At 43.3% G+C, this 12,953-nt stretch overlaps 1 protein-coding gene across 1 annotated transcript in view; it reads right to left on the bottom strand.

The window, feature by feature from the left end:
- Nucleotides 1–732: 732 nt before the first annotated feature.
- timm44 (translocase of inner mitochondrial membrane 44) overlaps nucleotides 733–12,953 on the bottom strand; it is a 74,309-nt gene continuing 62,088 nt past the window's right edge. Inside the window, exons 12-13 of the mRNA XM_033047124.1 lie at nucleotides 10,687–10,797; nucleotides 733–1,107 (exon numbers count right to left, since the gene is read on the bottom strand). Coding sequence (XP_032903015.1) covers nucleotides 988–1,107; nucleotides 10,687–10,797 — 231 coding nt within the window. The 3' untranslated portion in view covers nucleotides 733–987. The remainder of the gene's footprint in view (nucleotides 1,108–10,686; nucleotides 10,798–12,953) is intronic.

Genomic DNA, 12,953 nt, shown 5'->3' with positions numbered 1-12,953 from the left:
GCCCTTAACAATCTTATATGTTTCTGCCTGTGAATATGTTTCTCCCTCCAACACAACCATCTGAATTTCACATTCATAAGATCATAAGTGATAGTAGAATAAGGCATTCGGCCCATCAAGTCTACTCTGCCACTCAATCGTGGCTGATCTTTCTCTCCCTCCTAACCCCATTCTCCTGCCTTCTCACCATAACCTCTGACACCCGTACTAATCAAGAATCTATCTATCTCTGCCTTAAAAATATCCACTGACTTGGCCTCCTCTGTGGCAAAGAATTCCAGATTCACCACCCTCTAACTAAATACATTTCTCCATCTCCTTTCTAAAAGAACATCCATGAATTCTGAGGCTATAAACTCTAGTCCCAGATTGTCCCACTAGTAGGAACGTCTTCTCCACATCTACTCTATCCAAGCCTGTCACTATTCTGTGTGCTGCAATGAGGACCATTGTGGGCTCCACCTCCCCTGGGTCATCGGGCCAGGTCTGATTTGTTCTGTAGGTTTCCACATCCCAAGTATCCTTCTCCTCTAACTCTCAGTCTAAAGGAGGGTCTCGACCCCAAACATCATCTGTTCCTTTTCTCCAGAGATGCTGCCTGACCCGCTGAGTTACTGCAGCTTTTTGTGTCTATCATCCGACCATGATCTTGGCTGCAAAGATTAGATTTTGTGAGTACAGTGTTAGAGGAGATGTAATAAAATGTGTTTAAAAAAGGCACATACTCTGATCGTGTTGGTAGAAAATACCAATTCCACTGTTTAATATAAATTATTTACAAGACAGCAGCCATGCTTCACTTCCACTCCTCATCTGTTCATACATGGTCGACCATGGCATCTAAACCTCCTCAGTGTTTTGACACGTTAGCACCTAGAGTCTTAAGGCTCTGCCGGCTTGGACAACATGCGGCTCACTTTGTGATGGAGACCCAGAGATGAGTTCATGTCAGAACTGTGCGAGAATCCGGAGAACTCGATCCTTCCCTTATAGGATCTGTTCTGAGCTTGAGGCCGAAATATCCAGCAACCTCCAGGCTAAATATGGATTCAGCTCATCTTGATCTCTACAAAGAGCCCATACGTAAAGCATCCTCAATACTTTGTCCTGGGGGAGACACACAAAGGGGAGTGGGGACAGAGAGAAACAAATGAGTACAGGGCACATTACAGCAGTAAAGCTCATCCAATTTGCTAATTTATTGACATTCGAGTGAAAGAAGAACATAAATGGAACCTTGTAGACGATCTTAAGACGACTTCATCAATAGCGCGCTTTTAAGAGAAGACTAATCTAATATTAAAGGTTGACACAGCAGTCCTAAGGCAGACATCCTATATCCTGAAATGTAAATCAAATCAACCCTCCTCTTCAATTACTGAAAAATCACAGGCTTCCAGAAAATGCTTTGAAACTACTCATAATTATTAATTATTGATAAATTATAACAAACACGTTCAAATTGAAATATTGCTGCCCTCTCAGGTGAATTCTAACTAATTTCATTTGGCCTTACGACAAGTAAACCAACTTGGCGAAAGGCCACAACATCAGAGCGGAGGACATTGGTGGTCGAGGAGGTGCGGCGACAGGAGGAGGCCGCAAGACGTGCAAAGGCGGTCTCTCTTGCCAAACAGGGGCAATGGATGCAGTGTGGAGCGGAGGAAGATCAGCTGGAAAGAACTATGGGAAATGGAAGCAAGCAAGATCAGCTTCATCATCAGAGCGACTTATGACGTGCTTCCATCACCAAAGAACCTCCATCAGTGGTACGGCGAGGATCCAACCTGTGCCCTCTGCCCAACTCCAGCGACCCTCAAACACATCATGGTAGGCTGCAAGACCAGCCTCACGCAAGGGAGATACACGTGGCGGCATAATCAGGTACTAAAAAGCCTGGCATCAGCCCTTGAGAACAGGCGGTGTGCGACCAACTCCTTGCCTCCGAGAGCAAGCAACCCCCTAAGGGCAACAACCTTTGTCCGAGAAGGACAGAAAACATCTAAACATCCTCCCACCAGATCAGAAGAAGGAAACCTATGCAGGGCCCGCGACTGGAGGATGCTGGCGGACATCGGCCGACAACTAATTTTTCCACCTGAAATTGCTTCCACCAACCTCAGGCCAGACTTGGTGTTCTGGTCCCCTTCACAGAAGACTGCTTACATCATAGAGCTCACAGTTCCATGGGAGAACTCTGTTGAGGAGGCCTATGAGCGTAAGAAGCTGCGTTACGCAGAGCTTGCAGCAGAGGCAACGCAGCGTGGCTGGAACACCAAAGTCTATCCAGTTGAAGTGGGATGCAGAGGATTTGTTGCGTCATCTACCATCAGACTGCTGAAGGAGCTTGGAATCCACGGTCAGGCTCTGCGGAAGACCATAAGATCACTCTCAGAGGCGGCTGAAAGAAGCAGCCGGTGGATTTGGCTCAAGCGGAAAGACCCATGCTGGGCCCCAAGTACTTCAGGGTGAATCTTTGGGACGGTTTGACACGGGACACGCGCTGAGGGCTGATCATCCTGCAGCGGGCCGCCCTTGTGGAGGGTGTATAGTGTTAAAAGGCCGAAACACCCAGTGATGCAGGGGTACACTACTGATGATGTGTCCTGTTCCCAACTGTCCTGAAGGTTACCCAGGCCAAGATATACGTCTCCCCTCCCCCGCCCCCCACCGATGTTGAGCGTCTACCACTCTCAACAATCAACGAATGTCGTGAAATGCTCCCCACCTATTGGCACAAGGGACTTCTTAACATCTTGTCCTGTGTATTTGATTCTGATGCCTGCAACTGTTCTTGAATGTATTTGGTTATTTTGTTTAAAATTCAACAAAAGTAAATAGCTTCCATTCTGGCAGTCAGCATTGTACACTCATCCAACTTTCCTGAACATCACATTGAAAATCAATTTTTAAATTCATTAATTTAAGCTCAACTCAAGTTGCTAAAGGTATCAAAAGTTTTTGGAGATCAGCATGTGTTGCTGGAGTTTATAAGGATGAGAGGGGGTCCTCATTGAAACTTACTGAATAGTGAAAGGCCTGGATAGAGTGGATGTGGAGAGGATGCTTCCACTAGTGGGAGAGTCTAGGTCTAGAGGGCACAGCCTCAGAATTAAAGGATACACCTATAGAAAGGAGATGAGGAGGAATTTATTTACTCAGAGGGTGGTGAATCTGTGTCAATGGATATTTGTAAGGCGGAGATAGACAGATTCTTGATTAGTACGGGGGTCAGGGGTTATGGGTAGAAGGCTGGAGAATATGGTTGGGAGGGAAAGATAGATCAGCCCTGATTGAATGGCAGAGTAGACTTAATGGGAGCAGAATGGCCTAATTCTGGGAGCAGAATGGCCTAATTCTGCTCCCATAATTTAGGAATTGATGTCTAGGGACATCTGTCAAATTCTGTTATTACATTGCATATAGTCATTGAGGCAGAGTGATAGAGCATGGAAACAGGCCCTGTGGCCCAACTTGCCCACACCGGCCCACATGTCCCAGCTACACTAGTCCCACCTGCCTGTGTTTGGCCCATATCCCTCCAAACCTGTCCTATCCATTCACTGGCGCTGTAGGTGGCTGCTATTTGTGTACATTGTGTACATTTGCAAGCAAAGAATCTCGCTCTGCCTAGTCACATGTGGCAAAAACGTATTCCTATTCCTATCTGTCTAACTGTTTCTTAAACGTTGCGATAGTCCCTGCCTCAACTACCTCCTCTGGCATCTCGTCCCATACACCCACCACCCCTTGTGTGCAAAAACTAGCCCTCAAATTCTTATTAAATCTTTTCCCCTTCACCCTAAACCTAAATACCTTTTTTTAAATTATAGCATTTCCACAATTATATCAATTTCCTTGTATAAATGTCCCTATACTATCACACCTCCAGATTCAGGGGCAGTTCTTTCCCAGCTGTTATCAGGCGACTGAATCATTCTACAACTAGAGAGCAGTCCTGAACTACTATCGACCTCTATTGTCTTTCATAGAAACATAGAAATTAGGTGCAGGAGTAGGCCATTCGGCCCTTCGAGCCTGCACCGCCATTCAATATGATCATGGCTGATCATCCAACTCAGTATCCTGTACCTGCCTTCTCTCCATACCCTCTGATCCCCTTAGCCACAAGGGCCACATCTAACTCCCTCTTAAATATAGCCAATGAACTGGCCTCGACTACCCTCTGTGGCAGAGAGTTCCAGAGATTCACCACTCTGTGTGAAAAAAGCTCTTCTCATCTCGGTTTTAAAGGATTTCCCCCTTATCCTTAAGCTGTGACCCCTTGTCCTGGACTTCCCCAACATCGGGAGCAATCTTCCTGCATCTAGCCTGTCCAACCCCTTAAGAATTTTGTAAGTTTCTATAAGATCCCCTCTCAATCTCCTAAATTCTAGAGAGTACAAACCAACATCGGGAGCAATCTTCCTGCATCTAGCCTGTCCAACCCCTTAAGAATTAAGAAAGTCTATCCAGTCTTTCTTCATAAGACAGTCCTGACATCCCAGGAATCTTTCCGCTGACTGGTTAGCACGCAACCAAAGCTTTTCACTGTACCTCGGTACACGTGACAATAAATTAAACTGAACTTGTTTGCCAATGTGTTGAATCCCACATGATGCAGCTCAACTAAACAATATGGTTTTAGAGAGGACTTGGAGTTTTCTCTTTTTCTGCTCGGTTTCTATTTAAAAATCAAAAAATATTTTTTTTTGGTTATTAGTTACAAACAAAGAAATGACAGTAAATCATGCCTGCACATACTGCTATTCATGTTCTGCAAATCAGAGTTTTATTACATTCCCATCATGAGTTACCCAGTCAACTTACTGACTAGAGTATTCTATTACTAGTCCACAAACATTAGTCAACAGTCCATGGATCACACCTGCATTTTCAAAATCACATCTTGAAAGCAAAATGCATTTTAATATTATAAATGAATTAGCACCAAATGTTATTAACATGAAAAAATAATGACAGACTTTCAATGAAGTTAGTTCTAAGTGGGATATGCGTAGGAAGGAACTGTACTATCTTTGATCGGGAAAAGTTGTATTAACTCAGCGGGACAGGCAGCATCTCTGGAGAGAAAGAATAGGTGACTCTTCGGGTCAGTCTGAAGAAGGGTCTTGACCTGAAATGTCACCCATTCCTTCTCTCCAGAGATGCTGCCAGTCCCGCTGAATTACTCCAGTGTTTTTTGTGTTTATCTAAGAGGGATATTTTGTTTTCAATTATTAGCAATGAAAGTCTAAAACCTCAAGCCCTGTTTATAATGTGCAATGTATTATTCTGCTGCTAATGTGAAGCTGTGTTTCTTTATAGTCCACTAGTTGAGTTCACTAAAAGGTGAATGAATATGCAGGGTGAAAATATAGCTACGGGTGTTCATGGAATGATCAGTTAAGAACTTGACGACTCCAGTATTTTATTTCCATTCAAAATGACTGGAGGACATGTACAATTAGTCTGTGTCAAGATAGAGAGTGGGGAAGCATATCTCTCACACGAACGGAAGTGGATGTAAAAAGTTCTGAACCAACATTTTTTAAAGTCACGCAGTTTGTTGCAGCTACATAGAAACATAGGAAATAGGTGCAGGAGGAGGCCCTTCGGCCCTTCGAGCCAGCACATTGTGATCATGGCTGATCGTCCCCTATCAATAACTGTGCCTGCCTTCTCCCCATATCCCTTGATTCCACTAGCCCCTAGAACTCTATCTAACTCTCTCTTAAACCCATCCAGTGGCTTGGCCTCCACTGCCCTCTGTGGCAGGGAATTTCACAAATTCACAACTCTCTGGGTGAAAATGTTTCTCACCTCAGTCTTAAATGGCCTCCCCTTTATTCTAAAACTGTGATCCCTGGTTCTGGACTCGCCCAACATTGGGAACATTTTTCCTGCATCTAGCTTGTCCAGTCCTTTTATAATTTTATATGTTTCTATAAGATCCCCCTCATCCTTCTAAACTCCAGTGAATACAAGCCTAGACTTTTCAATCTTTCCTCATATGACAGTCCCGCCATCCCAGGGATTTGACTACCAGAAAAAGGGATTAAAAATGTTGTTATGATGGTTGAAACCCTGATTCTGTTCAGTACTGTTCAGTTTATTGTCACGTGTACCGAGGTACAGTGGAAAGCCTTTGTCGCGTGCTAACCACTCAGCAGAAAGACAATACGTGATCACAATCGATCGATCCATTTACAGTGTATACATGATTACAATCGATCCATTTGCAGTCTGACTGGCCTCAGGGCTTGCTTACTTACAGCAACTACATCTTAAAACCTTAAAGTGACAGGTGATTAAACATTTCCAGCCCAACTATTGCAAAAAGCCACCTATTGTGTTCCCATCATGACGGAATAGAGTATCTTATGGAATATAATACAAAAAAGAAAATGCTGAAATATTCAGCTTAGCAGCATCAGAAGGGAGGGGAAAGAGCCAATGATCCCCCATCAAAAACACATATTTCTCTCTCCATAGATGCTGCCTGCCCTAATGGGACGACAGATGGCACAATGGGCTAAGTGTTCAGCTGGCAACCGGAAGGTAGCCGGTTCGAATCCCGCTTGGAGTGCATACTGTCGTTGTGTCCTTGGGTAAGACACTTCACCCACCTTTGCCTGTGTGTGAATGTGTGTGAGTGATTGGTGGTGGTCGGAGGGGCCGTAGGCGCAGATTGGCAGCCACGCTTCCGTCAGTCTGCCTCAGGGCAGCTGTGGCTACAGAAGTAGCTTACCACCACCGAGTGTGACTGAGGAGTGAATGAATAATGCGATGTAAAGCGCCTTGAGTATTAGAAAGGCGCTATATAAATCCCATCCATTATTATTATTATTAATGAGTATTGCTCGCACTTATAATCAATATTTCCAACATCTACAACTTTAATTGCTTTTTAAGTTCTTAGTCATAGAGTGATGCAGTGTGGAAACAGGCACTTTGGCCCATCTTGCCCACAGCGGCCAACATGTCCCCGCCGCATTCGTCCCACCTGCCCGTGTTTGGTCCGTATCTCTCCAAACCTGTCCTATTCTAACTGTTTCTTAAATGTTGGGATAGTCCCTGCCTCAACAACCTCCTCTGGCAGCTTGTTCCATACCCCCTTTCCATTCCTCCTTTGTGTGAAAAAGTTACCCCTCAGATTCCTATGAAATCCTTTGCCCTTCACCTTAAACCCATACATCTTCTGAATTGTCCCAGAATGTTACACTTGCAACACAGTAATCAACTGGAAATTAGTCATTTGCACTTGATGGAAAATAAAATGTCTAATGGCAGTTCTTTTTACAGTCTTATCATTTTATATACAAAGTTAGTTACTGCTGCTGTGAAAGTGAGTGCAAATTTTGAATAATTTGACTTTTAAATTTTAATATTGATATATTAATCAACCAAAAAATAATTATTTGCATTTGCAGAACACAGAATGGAAAATAAAAATTTACTGGCAATTCTATCTTTGGATTTTATATAAGAAGTTGTAAATTTGTACATTTGCACTTTTATTCAACCTTAAACTAAATATCAATTATTCTTTAACAAGTTTTTTCCAAATAGACACTAGTTAGACCCTTGGCTCAACTTGCCCATGCCGACCATGTCAGGCCGACTTGGGACTACTGATTCCCCTGCGGTCTAGGTTTAAGCTCAGGGGTGACCCCGCTTTTGCGGTTGCAGCACCTAGACTGTGGAACAGCATCCCTCTCCTCATCAAAACTGCCCCCTCCATCGACTCCTTTAAGTCGAGGTTCAAAACATAGAAACATAGAAAATAGGTGCAGGAGTAGGCCATTCAGCCCTTCGAGCCTGTACCGCCATTCAATATGATCATGGCTGATCATCCAACTCAGTATCCTGTACCTGCCTTCTCTCCATATCCCCTGATCCCTTTAGCCACAAGGGCCACATCTAACTCCCTCTTAAATATAGCCAACGAACTGGCCGCAACTACCTTCTGTGGCAGAGAGTTCCAGAGGTTCACCACTCTCTGTGTGAAAAATGTTTTTCTCATCTCGGTCCTAAAAGATTTCCCCCTTATCCTTAAACTGTGACCCCTTGTTCTGGACTTCCCCAACATTGGAACAATCTTCCTGCATCTAGCCTGTCCAACCCCTTAAGAATTTTAAACCTATTTCTACTCCCTAGCGTTTATGAGTCCCTCTGAGGGGGCGCTGTAAACAGTTTATGTATGTATTGTTAGGTCTGTGTATGTAGCACATTAGTACCTGCATTGTACAGCACTTTGGTCAACGTGAGTTGTTTTTAAATGTGCTATACAAATAAAACTGACTGACTGACTGACCAATATGCCCCATCTATACTAATCCCACCTGCCTGAGTTTCGCTCGTATCCTTCTAAACACACCCTATCCATGTACCTATCCAGATGTTTCTTAGAAGTTGTGATAGCACCTGCCTCAACTACCTTCTCTGGCAGCTCATTCCTTATACCTACCACCCTTTATGTTTTAAAAAATTGCCCCTCAGGTTCCTATTACATCTCCCCCCTCCCCCCCCCCCCCCCCTCTCACTTTTAACCTATGTCCTCTGGTTCTTGATTCCATCAACGCTGTCATTAAAGACCACTTTTTGTTTGATTTAAGTGATTGATGTACAGAGAGTACTGAGAGTACTGTAATTTAAATGTATTTTTGTACTAGACTGGCCAGATACATTACAATTTAAAAGCAGCAAGCACAGTTCTATAGGTCAGATCCTTCCACAAGATAAATGAAAGATGTTCCTGTGCATTTCTGCACATTACTTCTCACTTTTGGAATAACAGTAGAAGTACTAATGGGCGTAGCGGTAGAGTTGCTGCCTTACAGCGCCGGAGACACGGGTTCGAAGACAGTGTTAATGTGCAGGGATCGCTGGCCGGCACGGACTCAGTTGGGCCGAAGGTCCTGTTTCCGCGCTGTATCTCTAAACTAAACCAAACTACTAATGACTCAAAGTGCTGGAGTAACTCAGCGAAACAGGCAGCATCTCTGGATAGAAGGAATTCCTTCTCTCCAGAGATGCTGCCTGCCCCGCTGAGTCACTCCAGCATTTTGTGTCCATCTTCGGTATAAACCAGCATCTGCTGTTCCTTCCAGCACAACTACTAATGACTCATTGGCCAGCGCTCTAATGGGTCCAACCACTTCAAACCCCAACCACACAACGAGATCAGGTTCTTTGAACCAATATGAAATTCCTTCTTGGTGCAGAATAAAATGATAATTGGGAGCCATAAACCTGGCACCCAAAAAAAACCCAAACAGCAGGAGTGCGAAGAGACGGCTTCCTCTGACAAATAATTAGAAATCAAGGGGAAAAATAATGGGTAAAACTAGAGAAGAAATAAGGATAATGTTGAATAATAATTAATAATTAACGTGCCTGTAACGAGCAAGATTTTCATCGTTGCAGTTCGCATGTGGTGCAAATGACAAATAAATCTTGATCGTGGGAGACCACAGTTCATGATCTGTTTGCAATCTCAGACATCTCTTTGTGTGAGGATTCGTTCATCACTGCGGTTCTCAGTTTCCTTAGTATATTTATAACGTGAACATCTTTCCGTCCCGGAGGCTTTCAAGGTGAAAGCGTGACTTCTGATTCTTTCCCCTTCTCTCACGTTTAAGGTGCTGCCCAAGAATCTGGTGCCCAATCTGTTTTTTGTGTTAACGTCTACCCGTTGAATGTCAATTTGGCCTACTAAAGTTGAAAGGGAAGGAATCGCAACTGAGATTAATGCTCAGTCCGTCTAAACCTACCTGATCTAATTTTTTTATTCTATTTTATTTTTAATATGTTTTATTATTTATTTATTTTTATGATACTGACTGTAAAGGGAAATTCATTTCGTTGTCTCTAATTGAGACAATGACAAAAAATTTGAATACAATACAATACAATACAAGATCTCCCGGTTGCTAAACACTTTAACTCCCCCTCCCATTCCCACACTGACCTTTCGGTCCTGGGCCACCTCCACTGTCAGAGTGAGGCCCAGCGCAAATCGGAGGAACAGCACCACATAATTTGCTTCGGCAGCTTACACCCCAGCGGTATGAATACTGACTTCTCCAACTTCCAATAACCCTTGCTTTCCCTCTCTCTCCATCCCTCCCCCTTCCTAGTTCTCCGACCAATCTGACTGTCCCCCTGTATGCTTCGTTGTCATCTTCTTCTAGGCGGACTGAGCGTTAATCTCTGTTGCGATTCCTTCCCTTTCAACCTTCACCCTTTTCCATGTTCCACTGAGTCTGCGCCGACCAGCGATCACCACTAGCAGTATCCAACACACAAAGGACAATTTACAGATGCCAATTAACCTACAAACCTGCACGTTCTTGGAGCACCCTGAGTGAAACGCACACAGTCACAGGGAGAACGTACAAACTCCACATAGATAGCACCTGTAGTCATGATCGAACCAGGATCTCTGGCATTTTAAGGCAGCAACTCTACCGCTGCGCCACTTTAGAGAAACTAGTTGATCTTTTTTTATACAAAATCAGCTGTGAACTAACTGCTGACCCTTCAGCAAAGGAAAGTTACTCACACGCGTGTCATACAACCCCATTTTACAAGATGCAACAGAGTCTCTAATGGATACTGCGCAAAGATGAAATTTGCACGACACTTGTCACTTTCATGATTTCAGAGACTAAGTATACATACCGGGTCTCCCTCCACCACCTCTCCTTTGTGGTTCTTGATCACCATGACTAACTGAGCCTGGAAGGTGATAATTAGAACAGGTCCCTGCTCCATCATTTTCCCCATTGCCAGCTGCAAGCAAAGAGAAACATGTCAGTCACAAAACAAAACACTATTAAAAACGAAGATCAGCGCGTCAGAATGGACCACTCACTCCCACAGACCTACAAATCATCAACACATCAACAGCAAGGAAGGACCCCTGACAGTTCAATTCAATCATCAGTTTGCAGAGGTTAGTTGGAATGGCTGCTGCAGTTACAGTGCCCTTCATAATGTTTGGGACAAAGACCCATCATATATTTATTTACCTCGGCACTCCACAATTTGAGATTTGTAATAGAAAAAAATCTTTGACCCAAACATTATGGAGGGCACTGCATGTAGCAGGAAACACATTTTCACTGTGGTGACACCAGTACGGAGTAAATCAATCAGTGCACCGAATGAGGTTCTTCTTCAGTGATTATAAAGCATAACGCTGTGTGCTGCACACTGTACAGAGCAGGATGTGCTCTTTACAATGCGATTCCAATATCATTTCTCTAATTTATTGCTATCTCAGCCGCGTGCAATGAGACATTTAGTCACATCACCCAGAAGTTTCAGATGGAATTCCAAATCTGTGTCGAGTTAGCAGACTTCTATTTTATCAGGGAGTACCTCAATTAGCATGTGGATTGGGGGGGGAAAAAGGAGAATAAATCTGTAAGAGTCTCCACACGCCACTATGCAAAGGTACCCGCTGAGAACTGCATAACTGTCATTAATCAATAGTGTTTTATTTTTAATGTTTAATGTTTTATGTGTCATTCCTAACTGTCAATGTATGTCATGTTGTCACTTGCGGGCGGAGCACCAAGGTAAAGTCCTTGTATGTGAATACTTGGCCAATAAACTTATTCACTCATTCAATAATGGGAGGATTTCTTGATTAGTACAGATGTCAGGGGTTATGGGGAGAAGGCAGGAGAACAGGGTTGAGAGGGCAAGATAGAACAGTTATGATTGAATGGCGGAGTAGACTTGATGGGCCGAATGGCCTAATTCTGCTGCTATAATTTGTGAACATGATTTGGCCTATGAAGGAGATACTGGCTGCTGATGTTCATTGTTTACAGGTCGCACATGTTAAGAGAGCAGTGACTCTTTGTGGAACTATTTTCCAAGCAGCATCGAGTGGAAAATGAGTGAAATAAAATCTAAATATCTAATGAATCCAGATTGCAGAATGGAACGCTGCTGGGGATAAGACATGGAGTGGGCATCCTGGAGATAATTTCAAGGTTAAAAATAAAAAGTGTCATTAGATGTCTTCAAGTACCTTGCATTTAAATCCACATCTTGTGATTCCTCTCCATCCAACCAGTTGCCTGCCACCCCCATCCTCATCTCTTTAAACTACATTTTCCCCATCTCCTAACACAATTTTTTTCCCTGTTCATCATATCGTTTACAGAGTACTATGTTTACATATTCTGTTGTGCTGCTGTAAGTAAGAATTGAATTCTTCAGTCTGGGACAGACGACAATGTGTGACAACTCATAGAAGATTGAGGGGGGATCTTATAGAAACTTACAAAATTCTTAAGGGGTTGAACAGGCTAGATGCAGGAAGATTGTTCCCGATGTTGGGGAAGTCCAGAACAAGGGGTCACAGTTTAAGGTTAAGGGGGAAATCTTTTAGGACCGAGATGAGAACAACATTTTTCACACAGAGAGTGGTGAATCTGTGGAATTCTCTACCACAGAAGGTAGTTGAAGCCAGTTCATTTGCTATATTTAAGAGGGAGTTAGATGTGGCCCTTGTGGCTAAAGGGATCAGGGGGTATGGAGAGAAGGCAGGTACAGGATACTGAGTTGGATGATAAGCCATGATCATATTGAATGGCGGTGCAGGCTCGAAGGGCTGAATGGCCTACTCCTGCACCTATTGTCTATGTTTCTATAACTCCTGGAACCCACTGTGGAAAGCTGTAATCTATTCTTTATCACAGTGATGAATGGACTTTTTGTATTACTCATGTAAGGCAGTATCATTATCTTTAATTGCAAATGTATTGTTAATGATTTGTTTACCTTTTGTCAATTTAAACTCGGAATACTAAGTTTATTCAGTACTGTACGGCAAAATGATCCATCCATTTCAATTCTAACTCTGTTTTTTTAGTCCAAGTCTGAGTAGATGAATCTTTATGAGTTCTGACTATATATTGCTCTAGACCAAG

Source organism: Amblyraja radiata, chromosome 29 (assembly GCF_010909765.2).
Source record: "Amblyraja radiata isolate CabotCenter1 chromosome 29, sAmbRad1.1.pri, whole genome shotgun sequence".
Lineage (NCBI taxonomy): Eukaryota > Metazoa > Chordata > Chondrichthyes > Rajiformes > Rajidae > Amblyraja > Amblyraja radiata.
Note: the sequence above shows the minus strand (reverse complement) of the source record. Positions and strands in the feature narration are given on the sequence as shown.